Genomic DNA, 19,894 nt, shown 5'->3' with positions numbered 1-19,894 from the left:
ATAGTGACACATGACTGCTTCTCGGTACGACGCTCGTCCAGATCGAAACGGGCGGGGGTGGGAATTGAGTCGAGGATCCGCGGGTTGTGCAGCGCAAGCTTTCGCTCCACGTGCACCAAGCTGCGGTGTGCCATCACACTCAATCATCCGTTCCCTTACAGCACGTGTCGTGCGTCTCTTTAATCGCAGGTACGACGAAAGCCTCGTCTTGGCGCTTCCTCAAGTGGAGTGCGTCCTTCGAGTTCTTTTCACGGCGGCCAATGACTGCCCTCGGCGACTCCTTACAGCCGAGGTTATTCTTTTCTGCTTTCTCCCGGTTTGACCACAGACTGTTGGCATTGGGAAAAACATGATAGAACAGCCAACACCTCTGAAGTTTCAATAGGCACCCCTGGCGAGTAACATCGGATATTTCTAGGTCACGTTTCGATCGGGAGGGGGGGGGGGCGTAAAGATGAAAGCATAATGCAGCAAATCGTAAGCACTTCCACTGGTGGTTCTGAGAGAAAGGGCAAAAAATGAAAGATGTTTACAGGTCTGTAATGCAAAATTTGAGCGCAACTCTTGAGGAGGAGGATGGGAGGGTACAGAAACGAGGGTATGCTTCTCCTCCTCCTCTCCTCTTCCCTTCCTCCTCTTCCGTACCTTCTCTTTTCCTCCTCCATACCCTCTCCTCCTCCATACCCTCCCCTCCTCCCACAGTTTCCCCACTGAATGTAGCTAAAAAATTGATGCCACGTGACCTCAACACCAATTTAGTTTCCCTGCTAAACTTAGCGGGGAAAATGACATCACATGACTTCGTGTCATGTCACCCATCGACAAATTCAGTTTCTCCTCTAGATCTGGCAGCAAAATTGACGTCACGTGACCTCAACACCACTTTAATTTCCCTCTGAATTTAGCGGGGAAACTGAAGTGGTGTTGAGGTCATGTGACATCAGTTTTACCGCTAAATTTAGCGGGAAAACTGAATGCGTAGTGTCACATTATGGGACATCACAGACATACACACCAATTCAGTTTCTTCGCTAAATTTAGCAGAGAATTGAATTTGTGTATTGGTCTGCAATGTTTCATAATGCAAAGCGTGCAGTTATGTTGACGCCGTTATACGCAGAAACAGGCGGGTAAGAGCTGCGCTCTAAAAAGAAAGCGACAGGAAAGTAAAGAAAGAAAGCAGATGATAGGGTAGGCATGTTTGTTTTTGCCACGACAAGTTGAAGTTGTTAGAGTGCTCGTCAACTTTATGTTCGGATTCTGCAAAATTCAGCACTTGCCAAACTTTTGGAGAAAAATACAGCAAAGATTTGGCATACGTCTGTGCGCGTGCACCAACCGCAGTGCCGGCAATATCGGCTGGCGGCAGCTACTGCACGAACGTGACGAAAGGTAACCAGGGACAATGGCAAGGATGTCGGATAACAATGTTTCTGCACGGTTATATATACGCATTCGAAAGCGGCGGTAGGCACAGCTCAATTTTGCAGCAAAGTATACCAAGGTGGTCGTTATCTGTTTTTTGGACAAGAGCTAAATATCATGCAGGCTTCGCACTGTGCAATATACAAGCGGGCAGGGCAGTTATCTTAAATAATAGCGTACTGTCTTAAACAACGCGGGTGGAAACATGATTGCCACATGTGGAACTGGTGAAGTCTACTAAACTTACATATTTACGTTTTCATTACCAGATAAGCTGTTCATGTGCCTAAGAATAACACTCTTTTTTGTGATACTAGGAGAAAGTTGCAGCATTGACTAAGAAGTATGTTCAAAGACCCACCTCACAATTCTAGCGACGTGCCGTTTGCCAAAAATAAAAATTAATGCAAAAAAAAGTTTTTTTTTTATTAGCGTGCATTTTGCATTTTTGGTTTTGATATCGGTTTAAGCACCTTCATATAATTTTAAACACAAAACAAAAGCACTCATTCCTGCACATCCGAAACTTCTATGTGGCACGTTCCTAAACAGTTTACAACCTATCGACGCATGCAAAACTGGCGCAATATTCAAATGCTTGCATACTTCTGGTGGGGGCTCAGTCGGCGGATTTATTGCGACACGCAGAAAACGAAAGTATCCATGTTACCCTGCAGGACCACCGGCCCTAATGCTCACACTTGCAGACTTGCATTGATAAAGTTCAGAAACAAACTAAACCAGCTACACGGGCGTACCGGATGCCACCGCGTACCTGCGCTTACCATGACTGAAGTAACTGTTATTTTGCAAATAAACACGCAGAAATGACACTGATAAACTATTACTTTATAATATCACATTATTTAGCAATTGCCATGCCAATGTTTATTTAATTTGTTCTACTGGGCACTTTTAAATGTTTTTCACTAAAATAATACAAAAATCAGTTAATCATGTTTGACAACCCTACGTCTTTTGCTGAATCTTTGACGGATTTTCGCGAAACTTTGGCAAATATTCGGATGTGTAGAATCCCGAGATTCGGCACCAAATTTCAGATTTTGCAAAAGTTTGGCTCATCACTACTTACAGAAAGTACTAGATTCAGACCTTGCAAGCAATGTTTTCCTGCTTCTTTTATGTATATGAAACCGTCACGAGTAATAAGGTCACATCGGAACCATTGGTGTCTGTGTATATGCTCCGCTGTTCTGAAGCGGCCAGCATGCATGGGACCTTTCCTTCTAGATCAGGGGTTCTCAAATGGGGTTCCACAAAGCCATTTCTGGGGTTCGCCAAGCCTTTGCCTCAACCCTCAACCCCCTGCCCCTTATTTTCTTGAAAATAAAGTTTTTGTTGGCTTTTGCTAGGTGGCGCAAGCTACCGCCCCTTTCCAAAGAGTACAGTCGTTACCGTCTATCCATCCATTCATCCTTTTACTCAATGCTTCTCACCTCTGTCTATAGCAGTAAAAGATGCCCTTTTCACACTGCAATTACTTGTCTTATTATACCCTCCCCCTCCCTCTCCCCTTCCCCCACTGGCATGGGCTTCCCCATCACTTTGGCAGGTCCCCAGGGTGTCCCCAACTCATTTGTGCTTGAGAACCACTGCTCTAGATTATTATAATAGCTCTATGGTTTTGATTGTGCATCACCACGCACGCCCACACTGATACAATTATTTGAAACGAAACAGCGAGAACAAAGAAGGCGGAAAGAAAATCAATACAACGTATTGATGGGATACTGAGAGTCTGTCCTTTCATTCACTCAAATATTTATTTTTCTCCCGGACGGATGGATGGATGGACAAACGCCGACAGACATGTACGATGCGACGCTAGGACGCTGCTTGATATCGGCGCTAAATGGTTGCGTATCGCGGATGCTATACTCTGTTTCACCTTGTGTTGTACCGCAGTAAAGGCTATAAGCGTGAGCTCCTTGCTCTAAAGCACATCTCGGCGGCACAAGCTCTCGTGCACCAAGGGCAGCTGCCAACGCTATGAGCTCGCACGTCTAGCCTTTGCTGCGGTACAACATGAGGTGAAACGGAGTATAGCAGTGGCTGCAGCGTCTTTTTTGTGGTCGGGTCTTGCAGACGCCACAGTGCACCCTGGCTGAAAGAAACTGACCTATTTACTCTGCCTGAATTCGAGGTGGAATCTTGGGGCGAATCTCGGAACTACAGTCTTGCCCCGGAGGGCAACAGCGTAGAACTGCAACATCTCTTGTATTTTCTTGCTTTTGTCTGATCATGCTTTTTTTTTTTTACAGATGTCGACATTGTATACAACATTAGATGAGGTCAGTGCTTTCGTCAAACTCCATAAATTTTCGTGGCCTGTTTCTTAGATGGCGCATGCCTTAAACCAGTGGTTCTCAACCATTGATGTTTCGTGAACCTCTTGTGGATCGGCAGAGATGAGGTAAGAGGAGGATCCGTTCATTGGGAGGGGAAGGGAAAGGTATACGTAAAATTCCGTAAGAACGCCCTCCCAAAATAAAGAGAGAAATGGTGAAAGACATGGGGTGGGCTATCTTTGGGGATGCCACTGCATTATAAAAAATTAATGATAAGCACCGGGGCACCCGCTACAAACCACATGACGCGGGAACTGATACCGCAGATCGCTGACACGGGAAATTCGGGTTTCACGATGCGATAAACACGCTGGTATTCGCTACAAACTCCTGTGTCATGGGAAAGGATACCGCAAGTGGCCGACGCAGCAGATTCGTGTTTCTCGATGCAAAGGACTCTCGGAAACCCGCCGAGAACTCGCATCTCACGGGAACAAATATACCGCAGATAGCAGACGCGGCAGATTCAAGTTTCATGGTGCAATAAAGACGCGGGAACCCGCTACAATCTTGCCTGTCACGGAAACCGATATTGTCACGAATGACAAATGATGAGGTGGCGAATAACTGAAGAAACTAAATGTTTAATGGGGTGAACTTGTGCCCAAAACAAAAAAGAAACAGAAGATAACAATAGAGCGTCGCGGGCGTTGATGGCAGTGTAACAGCAGGACCGAGCACTTGGACGAGACTGACTCCGCTCGCCCTGCAGAGTCCCTTATGTACCCTCGTGGGTTTTTGGATCATTCGGCGTAGAATTTTCTATGCGTAGAACATTCGGAACTCGATCAGACGAGAATGTTCTCGAACTTACGAGAAGGGCAAGTTGAAAAAGTAAATAAAAGTACAGTCCGCTGACTAGAATCGAACTTACACCTTCCACGCGACAGTCAAGCGCGGTAACCACTCGGCCACGCAAGCGCTTACTCGCCAATGCGCGTGGCATTACTCCCCCCTTTAAAAGCGCATTGTCTCGATGCGACGTGCCGGGAAACAAAGCTGCGAAACAAACAAAAATAATGGCAAACTACGTAGACTTGTTCATCGTTTATTCATACCTTTTTTTTTTTATTAAATGGTGATATTGTACACCAGCTTGTCTGAATTTCTACTTCTTTTACGTTTCAGGTGCTTGCCGAGTTTACCGACGATCGCACTTGCAATGCGCTCAGGAAAATTCTAGGAGATTCCCATTTTGTAAGTTTGCTGCCCTAGAAGTTCATCTGGTACAGATGCTTAAAAAATGTTTTGCATTTTACAATGTTCTGGGGACTTTGTTCTTATTATTTCAACTGAGTGCTGTCAAAATTTTGTTCATGCATTGTTGTGTTAAAAATTTCCAAACTATCATTGATGTTGAACATTGTTGAAACATGAATTCATAGATTAATGTTTATTTGTTGGGATGAAGAACTTGGTTTCATGTTCAGAGACTGGAGGCTTCGAAACAAACGCGGGAATGTGAGGTGAAGGATCGCAGTTCCAATGAAAAGTACATTCAGATGTGCCCACTGAGATGCATTGTTACGTTACACATTATTGTAGTGCTTTTTACGTTGAACTTCATGGAAAAAAGAACACCAAATTTAACATATACCAACTGTCGTGGCATAGGACATTTTCCGAGCAAGTCGACAGTAAATGTTTTCATGTTATTTTCAAAACAAAACTAAAACTATTCAAGCACATTTGAAAAGAGAAAAAAAAAGGCAAGTGCGTTTTCGTTGAAGGAATATTTTAACAATTAACAACTTTCAAACATTCCATACCCAATAACCGAAAGAATAAAATATAGTACTATACTTTACCAACACTCCCGTTGGGAATATAACTGCATACCCTCATACGCACACTCCTAGATAGTTTGAGGGGTTTAATCTTTTGCAGGAAATCTATCTGGATCTGTTTGCATACCTTGAAGGTCCCCGGCTGAGGGATCGCATCAGCCACGGCGAAGCGGATTTGTCTTCGATCCGCAAACCTCTCCTGATACATTTGTTCAACGCGGTGGCCGCCACTTGCGCGATTTCGCTTTGCGAGAACCACGAACTTCAGATGGTAAGCAAAACTCGACACCCCATTTGTTTTTGGTTTTTTTTTCTTGTATGGCCTAGAACAAATATTGTGCTAGCTATATTTTAGATGAATGATTTTGGAACATTTTTGTACAGTAGTCCTTGTGCAATCCGTTGCGTTTGTTTGGAAGTGTCAGATATGTATCTTAGGATTGAGAGAAGTTTATGTATCTGTTGGCTTGAAAATTTGAGTGCCTCCGAAAGAAGTCAATGATTTTCAGCACCGAGCCAAACGAAATTTGAATATCATATTTCAGTGATTTATAGCCAATGATAGGTTATTAATACTTTTCAGGCTCTAAACCAATCAGTTTTTGCTAGATTATATTTTGTTACCTCACAGTGCAGCACCCTGGGGTCCTTGAGGTCCGTCGCCGTCTCATATCATTCACATTTTCATCCGATCCAGCTTTTGAGAAAAAAGGTGAGTCTTCTCAAAAGTCTCTTTTTAAAACAAAATGGGTTATAGGTGGGGTTCCTTGTTTCCAGTATTTATTACTGCAATTCAAACTTTCCATATCTCAATATGGAAAGTTCGAATTTTTGAACTTTCCATATTGAGAAATTCGACGGAAGTCGAATTTTCGAACGTATTAAACTAAAAAGTTCGTTGCTTTTCGAATTTTCGAATTTATTACGCTGCAAAATTCGATGCTTGTTGAACTTTCGAACTTGATAGACAAAAAAATTCTATGATTTTCGAACTTCATCTTGCACTAAAAAGTTCGAAGTTTTTTTAACTTTCGAACTTCCTACGCTAAGAAATTCGATAATTTTCGAACTTTCCAACTTATTAATCTAAAGAATTCGAAAATTGTTGAACTCTCGATTCCTGAAAAGTCAAAATTTCGACTAACTTCGAAAGACCGGCGGGCGGTTTCATTTGGATTCAAGCAGTGAGGTACATTCATAATTTTTTTTTTCGCAATTTTACATGGGGTGTTGCATTCCTTGCGAAAGACAATGCCATTTATTTCAATCATCTGGCATGCTTGGTTTTAGAAAAATAGATTCCCGAAGGAGCGAGGAAGGACGACGGGTTTTTGACAATTGTCATTTGTGCCATATATTTGAAGCGCGCTATAGCCGAAGCTATTTATAGTAGAGATGTTAAACTTTTTAAGAATGATCTATATATAGCCTAGGTGAGTGTCGTCTTAAGATTATTGTTGTTCAAAACGAGTTTCGAATAAATATTCAAACATGTACCTACAAACAATTATGCCCTAAACTTGGTAATTTTTTTCGTCTACATTGTTTGGGTATCGCATTTAAATTAACACCAGAGACAGTATCATATCATTACCATTTGCAGAATACAAAATAATGTATTTATTGTTTTTTTCACGTTGAGGAATAAATTAACTCATGGGGAAGATTTCTAAAATTGTTCAAGCTCAGCGCGTCATAAAAAAAAAATATTTTTTTTTCCTCATTTTACGTTTTTGGAACGTGTTTCTTTTGGCCTGTACACATTTTGGTTGGAGAAGTTTGTTTCATAGTTCTGGGCCTCTGAATATGCAAGAATACAACACTTCCGGTGGGTTCTTGGTAGTTTATTTTTTTCTCTCCAGCTTTTTATTTTTGCATCTATTGTTATGTTTATTTATTGATTATTTTTTACCAATGGCACAGTTATTTAGGTCGAAAAGACATAGCTTTGAACTTTTGAGCCACCGAGCATGTGACGAGTAGCTGACAATGAGTTTCTAAAGGCCTGTTCACAGATGCAGCGGAGCGCTAGAAGCGTAGCGCTGACCTCGTGCTAAGCACGTGCCGACGGGAGCGTTCACCAGCTTTGTATCGCACCGTCACAACTGTTGCTCATGGCAGACGATAAGTAACTGACGGCACGTGAGCAGCGTTACATCAGCATTTCGCTGCATGTGAGAACCGGCCTTAACAATGACCATCTACGCAATCTTTTATGCAGTGAAGAGCGACAGTAGCTATACATATGCATAAATAATTTCAGATTAAAATAAGCTCGACCGTGCCCTCTTTCCCCGTATTGTTTTCTTTAACAGTCCGAAATATCTGGGAGGGGGGCGGGGGAGAGACGGAAGCTCCCCCTCCCTCCCCCTCCCTCCCCCCCCCCACCCCCGTTTTTCCTCTTCTGACGCCACTGGTATGGTAGAACTCTCCTCGACCTCAAGTTGCATCAGCTTCTGTGCTTTTTGTTTGACGTTTCTTCAGCGCCAGAAAATAAACCTCCAAAGCAATTACAAACAAAAAAATCGTCAAGGTGCAGACGAGCTGGTGTATGTTGATCATGATGCAAAATCCCGAGACTGGGAATGAAATTCGCAAGAAATAGTGTAAGAAGAAAGAAAAAAGGGGACTGGACAACGTCTCAAACTCAGCTGAGTTGAGTTTGAGATGTCCTGAGCTGAGTTTTCAGCTGAGTTGAGTTTGAGACGTTGTCCTGTCCCCTTTTTTCTGTCTGCTTACACTTTTTCTTTCAAATTTCATTCCCAGTCTCAGGATTTTGCATCAGGTACAAACTAAACTTACTATATGCCAGTGTCACTCGGGCGGCGTTCGATCGGATTACTACCAGCATGCAAGGGGGTAGGGGGGCAGTTTGCCAGATCACTTCAAGGTTTTTCTGAACCTCAACCACCTGCCTGCCCCTGGCCGTTTTGAACTGGGTGAGTATCGTTAAACAGTGCGTTCGTAGGATCACTACTTCGTAATGCACGTTAATGAGCACCCCGGGCTGGCAGTCACAATTACTGATCTATTGTTACACGTCACTGCACTGGCAAATATTCCAGCACATCCGGGGCACTCGTCGTCCTGACCAACTTCGCGCAGTCTAAATATCACACCCAAACTTTTCTAAACCTGATTTCGTGAAAACCAGTGAGGCGTGAAAACATTATTTGAAACTGAAACTGTGGCGGAACATGAAAACCGGACTTCGAACTTTGCGCACTTGGACTTCAAATAAATTGGAAACCTTCAAAGTTTCTTTTTTTTTTTCGAATTTAGCATTAAAAGAGAATCGAACCTTCGAACTTTATGTAGAAAGAAATTCAAAATCTTTGAATTGATCAAACTGTATGTCTTTAAAAATCGAAACGTTCAAATTTTTTGAATTTTAGATCCAAAGAAATTTGAAACATTCAAATCTCTCGAATTTCAAATTAGGGAAGTTCAAAATCTTCGAATTTATCGAACCTCAAGTAAACAAATATTCGAAATAATCGAACCCAAACTTTTAGAAACCGTGAAAGCTTCGAACTTTTCGATTTCGAAACCCTACGATTTTGGAAAGTTGAGACTTTTTCGAATTTGAACCTTCCTACGGTCGAAAATATCGAAACTTTTCGAAATCGAACATCAGTTCGGTTAAAAAATATTGAAACCTTTCGAATTCGAACCTGGGGTGGTTCGCGGCATCCCTAGATAAACCTCGGAAAGTAACCCCCACACCGCGGTTTTACCAAAATCTGGTGAAAAAACAAAAAATGTGCAACGATTACACGCCATGACGCATTTCGACAGTGGCAGCATGATTGTGATGTGACGTGACACAACATCACAACACCTACAAACAAATTTAGTTTTCCCGCCAAATTTAGCGGGAAATTGAATTGGTAGATAGGTCATGTGACGACAATTTTTGCGCTAAATGTAGCGGGGAAACTGAATTTGTCTGTTGGTGTTGTAATGTCAGGTCACGTGACATAAATTTTCCCACCAAATTTAGCGGAGAAACTGAATTGGTGTGTAGGTCACGTGATGTCAATTTTTACGCAACAGGGAGACTGATTTGGTGCATAGGTCACATGACGTCACTTTTTCCGCGAAATTTAGCGGGGAAACTTTTCCTTTATGCTCACGCTGTCAAAAAATCGGGGAATAAACCACTAACAGCTCCTGCTATGAAAAAAAGAAAAAGAAAACCCAAATTGGAGTTATTCTCGAATAAGGATATTCCAGGATTCGCAGGCCGAAGTCCTCATCTACCGTAATATCCCGTGAGATCGCCCACCTAGAATCAAGTGCAAATTGGGTGAACATAAAGAGTGGGCTAACTTTCGGCATGCAATCAAAGAAGTGTTGAAAAAAATGCCATATTTAGATTATGTGACTCGCCAAACTTGTCGTCGCAGCGAGAGGTGACGAACCAAAGATGTCCGTGCTTCTCGGTCAGCAACGTTCACTTATCTACCACCGTAGCTAACCAACAATATTTCCACCAAGGTCACCATGGGATTGGGCAATGCAATAACCAGAACTAAGATATCTTTTGATGTTTTTGAAAAAAATGCAGCAAATCTCACCAAAAGTTGGGCCAAGCTTTTTTTCGAGGGTGGGCCATCTCTAGGGGTATTACGGTACGGCTTTGTCTTCTGCCGACCGGAGACATAACCCGTACTGAACTATCTGCGAGGCAGTCACATTCTTGGGGTCCACACCACTTGTCTCGTCTGTTTCTCTTATCGGTACTGGGACTTTTTTCGAGTCTTCGGGCCCTGCAGATGTTTTCCGGAGTTTAGGAATTACAGTCCCCCCCCTTTTTTTTTAGCGTGAGACTCAAAATATGTGGATTCTTTTGTCCAGCACTGACAGTCGCCACCAAAACAAACAAACACTGAATCTCAGAAAAAAATAAACCCTGAAAAAACACTCCCAAATTTGAAGAAATATGAACCCCAAACTGCCAAGCTCTCCACAGCCTTCATTTAATTTCTCTCTCTCTCTGTCTTTCTCTTTCTCTCTTTAAACCCCGAAAACACAGAGCCCTGATTATCTTTAGCTTTTTGGCACGGGCTTGTTTGGCATTTCACGCCGCTCGCATTACAAATTGGCCCGCCTGGTCGTAAGCCTCAGATTTTTTTGTCAACCTTAATGGGATCCTGCAACAAAGTTCTAGTGCATGTTTTATTGTCTAAAGTTCAACCTCGTTCTGGCTGCACCATGGAGACACCAACTTCTTTGGTCAAAAACGCACCAAGATATTATTTAAAAGAAATAATCCGAATGTCGTTACGTCACTCTCAACGTAAAAGCATCGCCGCTCCACAGAAGTACTGCAACAAGCTGCGTGCGCGCGAGCCTTGTCGAACCGGGTTTCCCTTCTCTCCCATCCTATTCAACTCCTGCGGGGAGTGGCAACTAAAATGGCCAGGTTGTAACGCGTCGACGACGCCAAGTGGCGGAGCTCATGACCATGCCAGCCCCCAAGCAGCTTTGCCCGTGCTGGACCAGTTGACGTCACGTCCATCCGTGATGCGTCGTGCTCTCCGATAGCCCTCTTGGAGCGCTCCCTGGAACCTGTCCTTTGGAACGAAAAGTATAGCCATCCGTTCAAAATACAAACATGTGATTGTTGTTAGCATATAGAGTTGATCACGTTTAACTTATTTCTGAGCTTAGAGGTATATTTCAAGTTTCGGTTCTGTATTCCTTTAATACAGCTGGCTGGAGGGTAAGCAGCAAGTTACATGCTTGTGCTCCTTTTTCCTTTTAATAGGTTCTCAATACCATTGAAGCTCTCAAGTCCTGGGAAGAGTTTATTGTACAAGAAAAACTTGGAGATCCTTCTGTGCATTGGGACCCTTTGGGAAAGCCCGCCAAACATTGCATTTTACTTTTGATGTCCAAGTTTGACATCAGCCTGCCGGTGCATCTGAGGTATTGCAGTTTTTGTTGTATGTTTTTTGTCTTGCTTTTAAAAATGGATGAGGGTTCTAATGTGCAGAGAATAAATGTTTAATGTGTTATCATGTCAATTACCACATAGCATAATTTACAGAAAAGACCTCAGCACCAATATCAAAACTTTTTTACTTATTTTTAATTTTTACCTGTTATATTAATAGTGGTTAAGAAATTTAATATTTTCAAAAATTGTAATTGTTTCTCAAATTATCTGTTGAGCTGCCCTAGTAAGAATGCACGCTTCTAAAAGATAATCTGAAGTGTAATTATGGTTCCTGAGATCATAGAAAAAAAATGCAACTTAAAGTTACAATTCTGTATAGGTAAGTTATGAAGTGTAGCAAAGCCAACATCTTTCACTCGGAGCACGGGGCAGGTGATTGTTGCCATTCAATAAAAGGGGCCAATAAAGAACGACGCACCAGTAACGTTGGGGCTTGATTTCTGATCTGCGCTGGACTTCCAAGCACAATAATGTCATGCCTTATATCTGTGCTGTCCGCTGTCTTGGGTTTGAACATTATTGGTGCCTCATCATGGGTAGTGCCCCTTTTGTAGATGATGGTGATTAACCTCTACATTCTCTGTGGGAGACTACAGTAGATGTGCAGACCTCATCCATCTCTAGCTCGATTTTATTTTCCCAGTACTAGTATCATCTTAAAGAGACAAGTATCAATCCTTTTTTCTCCAAAAAAGATGGAAAGTATTGCGATGTTGTATTTTTAAGGATGTTCCTGACCAATTTTCATTTTTCAATTTATGAAAATATAGCCTGCCAGTTTTACGGCACCCGTATGAAATATTGCCCGGTAGATGGCTCGATTTCAGTCATGCACTGAAACTTTCCTTTTTTTCTTGGTCTTCAGAGCTTGTATCCCTCATTGGAATAAATGACCTGACATCCTGTCATAACCGATCATGATTCCATTTTATTACTGGACCAGTTCACAAAATTATAGAACTGCTAACAATGTCATGCATTCTGTTGCTTACTGTAGCTATTTATCTGAGTATAGGTCATTTTTTGATACCATTCTTTAATGTTAGAGGTGGACTCCATGTGCCTCAAGCTAACGAAGGTGCTCCTGTGTGTCATCCGCCTATTCGAGCACAGAGCGGTGAAGCTAGACACGAGAGCGCTGGTGCGAAGCAGTGAAGCTTGACGCGAGAGTGCCGGTGCAACGCGGTGAAGCTTGACACAAGAGTGTCAGTGTAAAGCAAAGCTTGATGCAAAAGCACCAGTGCAGAGTGGTGAAGCTTGATGCGAGAGCACTGGTGCGAAGCAGTGAAGCTTGACGTGAGAGCGCCGGTGCAATGCGGTGAAACTTGACGTGAGAGCGTCGGTGTAAAGTAAAGCTTGACGCGAGAGCACCAATGCAGAGTGGTGAAGCTGGATGCGAGAGCGCCGGTGTGAAGCTGTGAAGCTTGACGTGAGAGCGCCAGTGCAATGCGGTGAAACTTGACGTGAGAGCGTCGGTTTAAAGTAAAGCTTGACGCGAGAGCACCAATGCAGAGTGGTGAAGCTGGATGCGAGAGCGCCGGTGTGAAGCTGGGAAGCTTGACGTGAGAGCGCCGGTGCAATGCGGTGAAACTTGACATGAGAGCGTCGGTGTAAAGTAAAGCTTGACGCGAGAGCACCAATGCAGAGTGGTGAAGCTGGATGCGAGAGCGCCGGTGTGAAGCTGTGAAGCTTGACGTGAGAGCGCTGGTGCAATGCGGTGAAACTTGACGTGAGAGCGTCGGTGTAAAGTAAAGCTTGACGCGAGAGCACCAATGCAGAGTGGTGAAGCTGGATGCGAGAGCGCCGGTGTGAAGCTGTGAAGCTTGACGTGAGAGCGCCGGTGCAATGCGGTGAAACTTGACGTGAGAGCGTCGGTGTAAAGTAAAGCTTGACGCGATAGCACCAATGCAGAGTGGTGAAGCTGGATGCGAGAGCGCCGGTGTGAAGCTGTGAAGCTTGACGTGAGAGCGCCGGTACAACGTGGTGAAGCATGACACAAGAGCATTTGTGCAAAGGGGTGAAACTTGAAATGAGAGTGCTGATGCAAAGTGGTGAAGCCCAATGTGAAAGTGCTGGTGCAGATTGGTGGAGCTTGTTGGGAAAACACCGATGCAAAGCAGTGAAGCTTGATACGAGAGCTCCGTTACAAAGCGATGAAGCTTGATGTAAGAGTGTTAGTGTAAAGCAAAGCTTGACGCGAGAGCACTGGTGCGAAGCAGCGAAGTGTGACGCAAGAGGTCCAGTGCAAAGCAATGAAGCTTGATGTGAGAGTGTCGGTGTAAAGCAAAGCTTGATGCTAGAGCACTAATGCAGAGTGGTGAAGATTGATTCGAGAGTGCTGGTGCGAAGCAGTGAAGCTTGACGCGAGAGCGTTGGTGTAAAGCAAAACTTTACGCGAGAGCACCAATGCAGAGTGGTGAAGCTGGACGCGAGAGCGCCGGTGTGAAGCTGTAAAGCTTGACTTGAGAGCGCCGGTGCAACGTGGTGAAGCTTGACACAAGAGCACTTGTGGAAAGGGGTGAAACTTGAAATGAGAGCGCTGATGCGAAGTGGTGAAGCCCAATGCGAAAGTGCTGGTGAGGATTGGTGGAGCTTGACGGGAAAGCGCCGATGCAAAGCAGTGAAGCTTGATGCGAGGGCGCCGGTACAAGGCGGTAAAGCTTGATGCAAGAGTGTCAGTGTAAAGCAAAGCTTGACGTGAGAGCACTGGTGCGAAGCAACGAAGTGTGACGCAAGAGCTCCAGTGCAAAGCAATGAAGCTTGACGCGAGAGCGTTGGTGTAAAGCAAAGCTTGATGCTAGAGCACTAATGCAGAGTGGTGAAGATTGATTCAAGAGCACTGGTGCAAAGCAGTGAAGCTTGATGTAAAAGTGCCAATGCAAAGTGATGAAGCCTGACACGAGAGTGCTTGTGCAATGTGGTGAAACTTGACGGAGTGCCGGTGGGAAGCGGTGAAGCTCAGGGAAGAGCTGGTATGGTTTAGTGGAGCTTGACTTGAAAGCTCTGGTGCGAAGCAGTGAAGCTTTATCCATCAAAGTCAAATTTAGGGGTTTTGCATGCCAAACCAATGATAGGCATCTGGCACGTCCCAGCAGAGGACTGAGGATTCATTTCGACCTTTTGGGGATCTTTTAATGTGCAACCGAAAGCTCAGTTACATGGTGCCTTCTCTGCATTAAGCTTTCATCAAATTATGGGTACCTCGGCCAGGATTCGAACCCTCTACCATGGGATCTGTAGGCCGACGCTTTGCCTTTGAGCCACCAAGGTGGCCAAGCTTGATATGTGCGACGCAGCTCAAGTGCCATGTCATAGAAGCATGTGATTGACCTTTCTGGAAGTTTGAACAATGGCCTGGCAAGCGCGGTTGTTGAGTTAAGGCTAGTTTGCAGACTTGAGACTGCTTACGACCTTGTGCAGTCTCTTATGACTAGAGGATGCACTGATGCCATCAATTGGACGGCCGTGAAATGCTTGCGATATCCGTGTATTTTCTTTTTTTTTGTGCGCATTATTCTTTAATGGCTTAAAAAAATTTTTTGACAATGTCATAAACAACAATTCCTCATAGCTAGTGTGGACATTTGATCTTGCATATACCGAAAAACCTTTGCTCTAATGAAATGGAGTTCTAAAGCTAGCCCATGGAAAGTGCCAGCGTGTCAGTCTGTTCTCTCGTCGTAAGAGATAACAACAACTCGGTCGTAAGCAAACTCAAGTGTGTGAGCCGGCCTTTACATTTTAGCTAGTGTTACGAGGGATGCTGCGAAATTAATTTTACCGGTAATTTCCATACTTTCCACTTTACAAATTAGAGTTGACTTATATTATTAGTTCGTTTTAATTATTTTCCTCGAGTTTTTATTTCATTACTTTAAGAGCCAACTTATATTTGGGTGACTTGTATTTCTTAAATCTTTTAGTTATCACCTTCGGTTTGCTTTTGCTTTTATTCACCGAGTATGAATTGAACAGTGCAAATGAAGAGACGTGGACAAGTGGGAAAGACACAAACACTGCACTGTTTGTGTGTGTCTTTCATTTGTTCCCGTGTCTTTATCTGCACCTTTTTATTTACTCGCATCATGCACTAGCTCGCCTAACTACACAGCTTGAAAGATGCCTCATATGTGTTGCAATGTATAGGGTGTTCACTCGAAAAAATTCCCTCCCCTAGTGGTTTTTTTTAGCTCTAAATTAATCTATGCATCACCAAAAGCTCATACTAAGACTATGATACTAAGACTAAGATAGCGCTCATTCTCTGCCTTTGGGAGGAGAATGAGTGTTATCTTAGTTATAAGTAATTTTCTGAAAATTTCAATGGGAAAAGGATGGCCGAAAGACTTGTTGAATAACATTTGAAGCCAAATGGCACCAGTTACCGAGTACTGGCCCCTTTTTCCCATTAAAATTTTCAGAAAATCCCTTATAACTTTTGAATGAGATAATGGTTAGTAATAGAATGGAAAGGTTGGCTAGTTGGTGCACTCACAGCCCTGAGGTTTGATTGGCGAAGGCAAGTAGGTCGACCTTCACGTACACGAAATACGGCAGCTGTCGTAGTGAATTAAAAGTCTAATTCACCGGATTCAATTTGCGAAGGACAGAAGCCACCCCTGGAGCCCTTGTCGCAGAGCATAGTCCTCAGACCATGTTCAGGCCCAGGCGCGAGCTGGAAGTGACGACGATGCTCAGGCAGGTTTGCCAAGAAGCACACCGGTCCCTGAGGCAGGTCCACGAGACGCTTTTGGAGAGGACTGAGAGATGGCGCCTGCATCAGCTTCGGTCGCGGCAGAGGGACAACTACAAGAGGCTGCTGGAGAGGTCGGTGCCCGTGTCACGTGCTATCTGATGCAGTCTCCGGAAACTGCGCAATCGTGTTTCTCTGAATGCACAGTGTTTTAGATTATTAAATGCTTTCTAATGGATCCCCCTAATCCCACAAATTTTGACCATTCGTCCTTGCATTTCCCTGCCAAATTTAACGGGGAAATTGATATCGCATGATGTTTTGATATTACGTGACTTGATACTGTTGAGGCATCTTTTTATAAGTACATGTCTATTATAAGTACATGCCTCTGTAGTCTGTCCCCGGTTTGTGTAGATCTCGGTCTCAAGCAGACACTCTACTTTCTCTACTTCAGCAGCCGCTACAATACCTTTGCATCATATGACGTCAACTTGCCCACCAGATTTGGCGAAGAAATTAATAAACTATGCTTTTCACTCTCCAAACCACTGTTTAATGTTTTCTAAGAAAACATTTAAACAGTCGCTTCCTAAATACTGCATTCCATGCATTGTACAACTGGAGATGAAAGTCACTGGTAATACTTTTTGTTTTTTGATGCACTCAAAAGAATGAAATTAGACACATTTAAAATCAAGCTAGAAATATTAAGCCAGTTTTTTTTTTTTGTTTTTATGTAGTCAATTTTTATTTCACTGACACTATTAAAAGTTAATTAACAAATTTTAGTTAATTACTCACCAGACTGTGATGGTTGTTTGGCCCTCGAAAGTCCGCCGAGCTCAAGAAACAAATGGCAAATAGGGAATTCGCGTTGCAGTATCAGTTTTGTATAAAATCAGTTTTGCACAAATCAGTTTCAAATAAAAAAATAACACCCAGTCTATCAGAGTACTCTTCCGTCAGTTCATTTACAGATTAAGTATTGTTTTAGCTGTTCTTAGCATGCATATAGTACACTCTACGACTTTTGTTTCCAGACTCTTATCAGTGTCATTTTTTGCACATCCCTGGATTCCTACAGAACAGTGCCCGAATAATACATGTCTGCTAAGGTTCCTGCTTTCAGCCTAAAAATCTAAAAGGCCCTAGATACCATAAAGTATGTTCAGCTTTTGTTGTGTAGATGTACTCCTCATCTCACATTGCACCTCCTCAACCCCTATTGTACAGATCTTGGGGAACTGTGTGTAGTATGGGGGAGCTCTAATATAAAAAGATTGATGCTTTTTTTTAAGAACATTGCATTCATTAATTGTGACTAGGCATTTAATCATATGCACAGTTACCAACAGACTCTCACCTTTCCACAGCTTACCTGTTCTGAGGGAAGGAGCTACTCTTGGTTTATGGATTGTGTGTTGCTGTCTTAGAAGGATAAACGGCATGACAACCCTCGACGCTCTTCAGTACGAAAAACTCGTGAGGTGAGCCTCTACAATGAAAGGTGACAAGGAATAATAAATGGAGCCGGTGCATGCACTATGGCTCCCATTAGGTTCATGCTCAGACTATAACCCGTTTCACGATAACTTGGCGAACTGCGGAGGCTAGGGCCCCGCACCCAATAAAAGTGTCGGAGCGAGGCACGTGACCCAACGTCACGGGAGCATTTGTGTCACCACGCAAAATGCAAGGCGCGAGGCCCGGAGAAATCGGCTGTCGTCTGCTAGCCAAGAGTCGTCTGCTTTGAAACCAACTAACTTCGGGTGAACGTCCACCGCAGCAGCATATCCGTCCGCTAGAATAGCGAGCACTTTGGGAACAGTTCATGAGACAACCATATGCTCAATTTAGCCGCGAATCTGCAACAGGTGCTAATGCCAGGGCACAGTGCAATGTTTTGAGCGTAAACGGCCAATTACATGGCTGCGATCGCCCGCACTCGCCAATGGCCACGGTGCTACAAGGCGAAAAAAATCGAGTGGATACGGATGTGGCATCACTTTTTGAGTTTAAATATAATTGGAACTCATCAATTTGTGATTGTTTATTATTCTTCATATCTTCTCATTATAGATGGAATCGCGCCGTTAAAAGAAAAAGAAGCCTAGAACTACTTTTTGTTGCGGATGGCTCTGTTGCTGTGGCGGTAATGAGGCCCCGTGGCCTCGACCATGGAGCGTTATTGCGTGCCTTGCTCCGGCGCCCTTATTGGGTCGCGGGAGCCACAGCCTCTACAGTTTGCCAAGTATTGTAAAACGAAGTATAGCCATGGAAACTGTAGTTTGTGTGAAAAGGCAAAAAGGTTTTATTCAAAAATGAAATGTCACATTTTTTAGCGCCCTTAGAATTCACCCAAACATCACCAGTGAAGGGTCTTCAACAATGATTAAAAGCAGTTTTGTTGTTCTTTCTCGGCCCAATTTCAATGTAAGCAATTGAACAATGATGTGTAAAGTAGCCGTTGGTGTGAAGAGGTCACACAAAGAGTTGATGTGAACAGTGAACATGAGACGTTGACATGGAAAATTGATGTGAACAACCAGTGAGATGTCAAAACCTGTACAGATAGATGATGTATACAACAATTTTAAACAGTTCATGCAAACAGTTTCAAGCAATGTTCATGCAACAGTTGTGAACAATTGATGTCGAAAGCTTACATTATTATTCAAAGACACTTTATGATGCCGAGGACATGACAAGTATACGCAGGCCTGAATGAACTGCCTGTACAGCAGTTTAATTGGAGCTGTTCTCGATTAGCAGACACTACTAGAAATTGAAAATTGTACTGGCAACCTTAATAGTACAACATATGTTTCGGTTATGCAATCAAACAATGATAAGCATCATACTTTGTTCCACCTTAAGTCCGGGCACAGCCGACACTCCAAGCTGATGGAACCAATTAGCAGTGTCGAAAGCGCCACGTCATGGTGTTCATTATGGTTCTGCATCTGTTTGATCCAATCATTTACGCAAAGGGCCGAGTGACTCGCAGTTTTAATGTGTTTGTGGTTGTATGTGTTCATGCGTTCGACTGCAGTCAAACATAGGATGAAACAAAGTATAGGTTGAAGATGCCCAATTATGGGAATCACTTGACACGAGGGCAAAACAAGTTCAGGACGAGTTTCTTAGTCCTACGTCTTTTGTTTTCTTTCCACCTAGGTTGTTGAAGACGACGCTAAAGTTCTCAGAAAACTTTGGGACCTTGACGTCTTCATCGAAGAATCGATGGGACGAGTGTTGCCAGCTGTGCTGCGATCACGTCGACAACGCACTGCGAACACTGAGCGACGGCCAGATGTCATTGTTCTCTGGTCTTGTCACAAAAACGACACTGAGCATTGAAACAGAACTGGGAAATTTCACTGGGGATAATGCCGATCTACTGACAATATAATGTTTGCTGCATCCATTGAGGTGTTCTGTCGTATATCTTGACCAAGAATGACGGTATGTTCCTCTTAACAGTTATTGGGGAGGAGGAGTGACCGTGACGCCCCAAGCGGTTAACTTTACAACTACACGAATGGGGACAACAAATACAATGACTCAGCGCTCGGTTGACATAACCGAACACGGTTGAACACAAACTCGAGCGTTTGGCTCGAGTTTGTGTTCTCCGGTGAGGGGGAGGAGG

General features: G+C 43.5%; 1 protein-coding gene across 1 annotated transcript in view; it reads left to right on the top strand.

The window, feature by feature from the left end:
- Positions 1-19,667, top strand: part of LOC8053402 (endoplasmic reticulum membrane-associated RNA degradation protein-like) — a 34,415-nt gene extending 14,748 nt beyond the window's left edge. Inside the window, exons 8-16 of the mRNA XM_029972497.2 lie at positions 190-292; positions 3,708-3,737; positions 4,923-4,991; positions 5,682-5,852; positions 6,213-6,293; positions 11,355-11,515; positions 16,152-16,373; positions 17,616-17,729; positions 19,420-19,667. Coding sequence (XP_029828357.2) covers positions 190-292; positions 3,708-3,737; positions 4,923-4,991; positions 5,682-5,852; positions 6,213-6,293; positions 11,355-11,515; positions 16,152-16,373; positions 17,616-17,729; positions 19,420-19,654 — 1,186 coding nt within the window. The 3' untranslated portion in view covers positions 19,655-19,667. The remainder of the gene's footprint in view (positions 1-189; positions 293-3,707; positions 3,738-4,922; positions 4,992-5,681; positions 5,853-6,212; positions 6,294-11,354; positions 11,516-16,151; positions 16,374-17,615; positions 17,730-19,419) is intronic.
- The last annotated feature ends 227 nt before the right edge of the window (positions 19,668-19,894 follow it).

The sequence above is a fragment of the Ixodes scapularis genome, unplaced genomic scaffold (genome assembly GCF_016920785.2).
Source record: "Ixodes scapularis isolate PalLabHiFi unplaced genomic scaffold, ASM1692078v2 PGA_scaffold4__175_contigs__length_147842914, whole genome shotgun sequence".
In the NCBI taxonomy this organism is placed as follows: Eukaryota; Metazoa; Arthropoda; class Arachnida; order Ixodida; family Ixodidae; genus Ixodes; species Ixodes scapularis.
The sequence above is the reverse complement of the archived record's forward strand: the minus strand, read 5'-3'. Positions and strand labels throughout refer to the sequence as shown.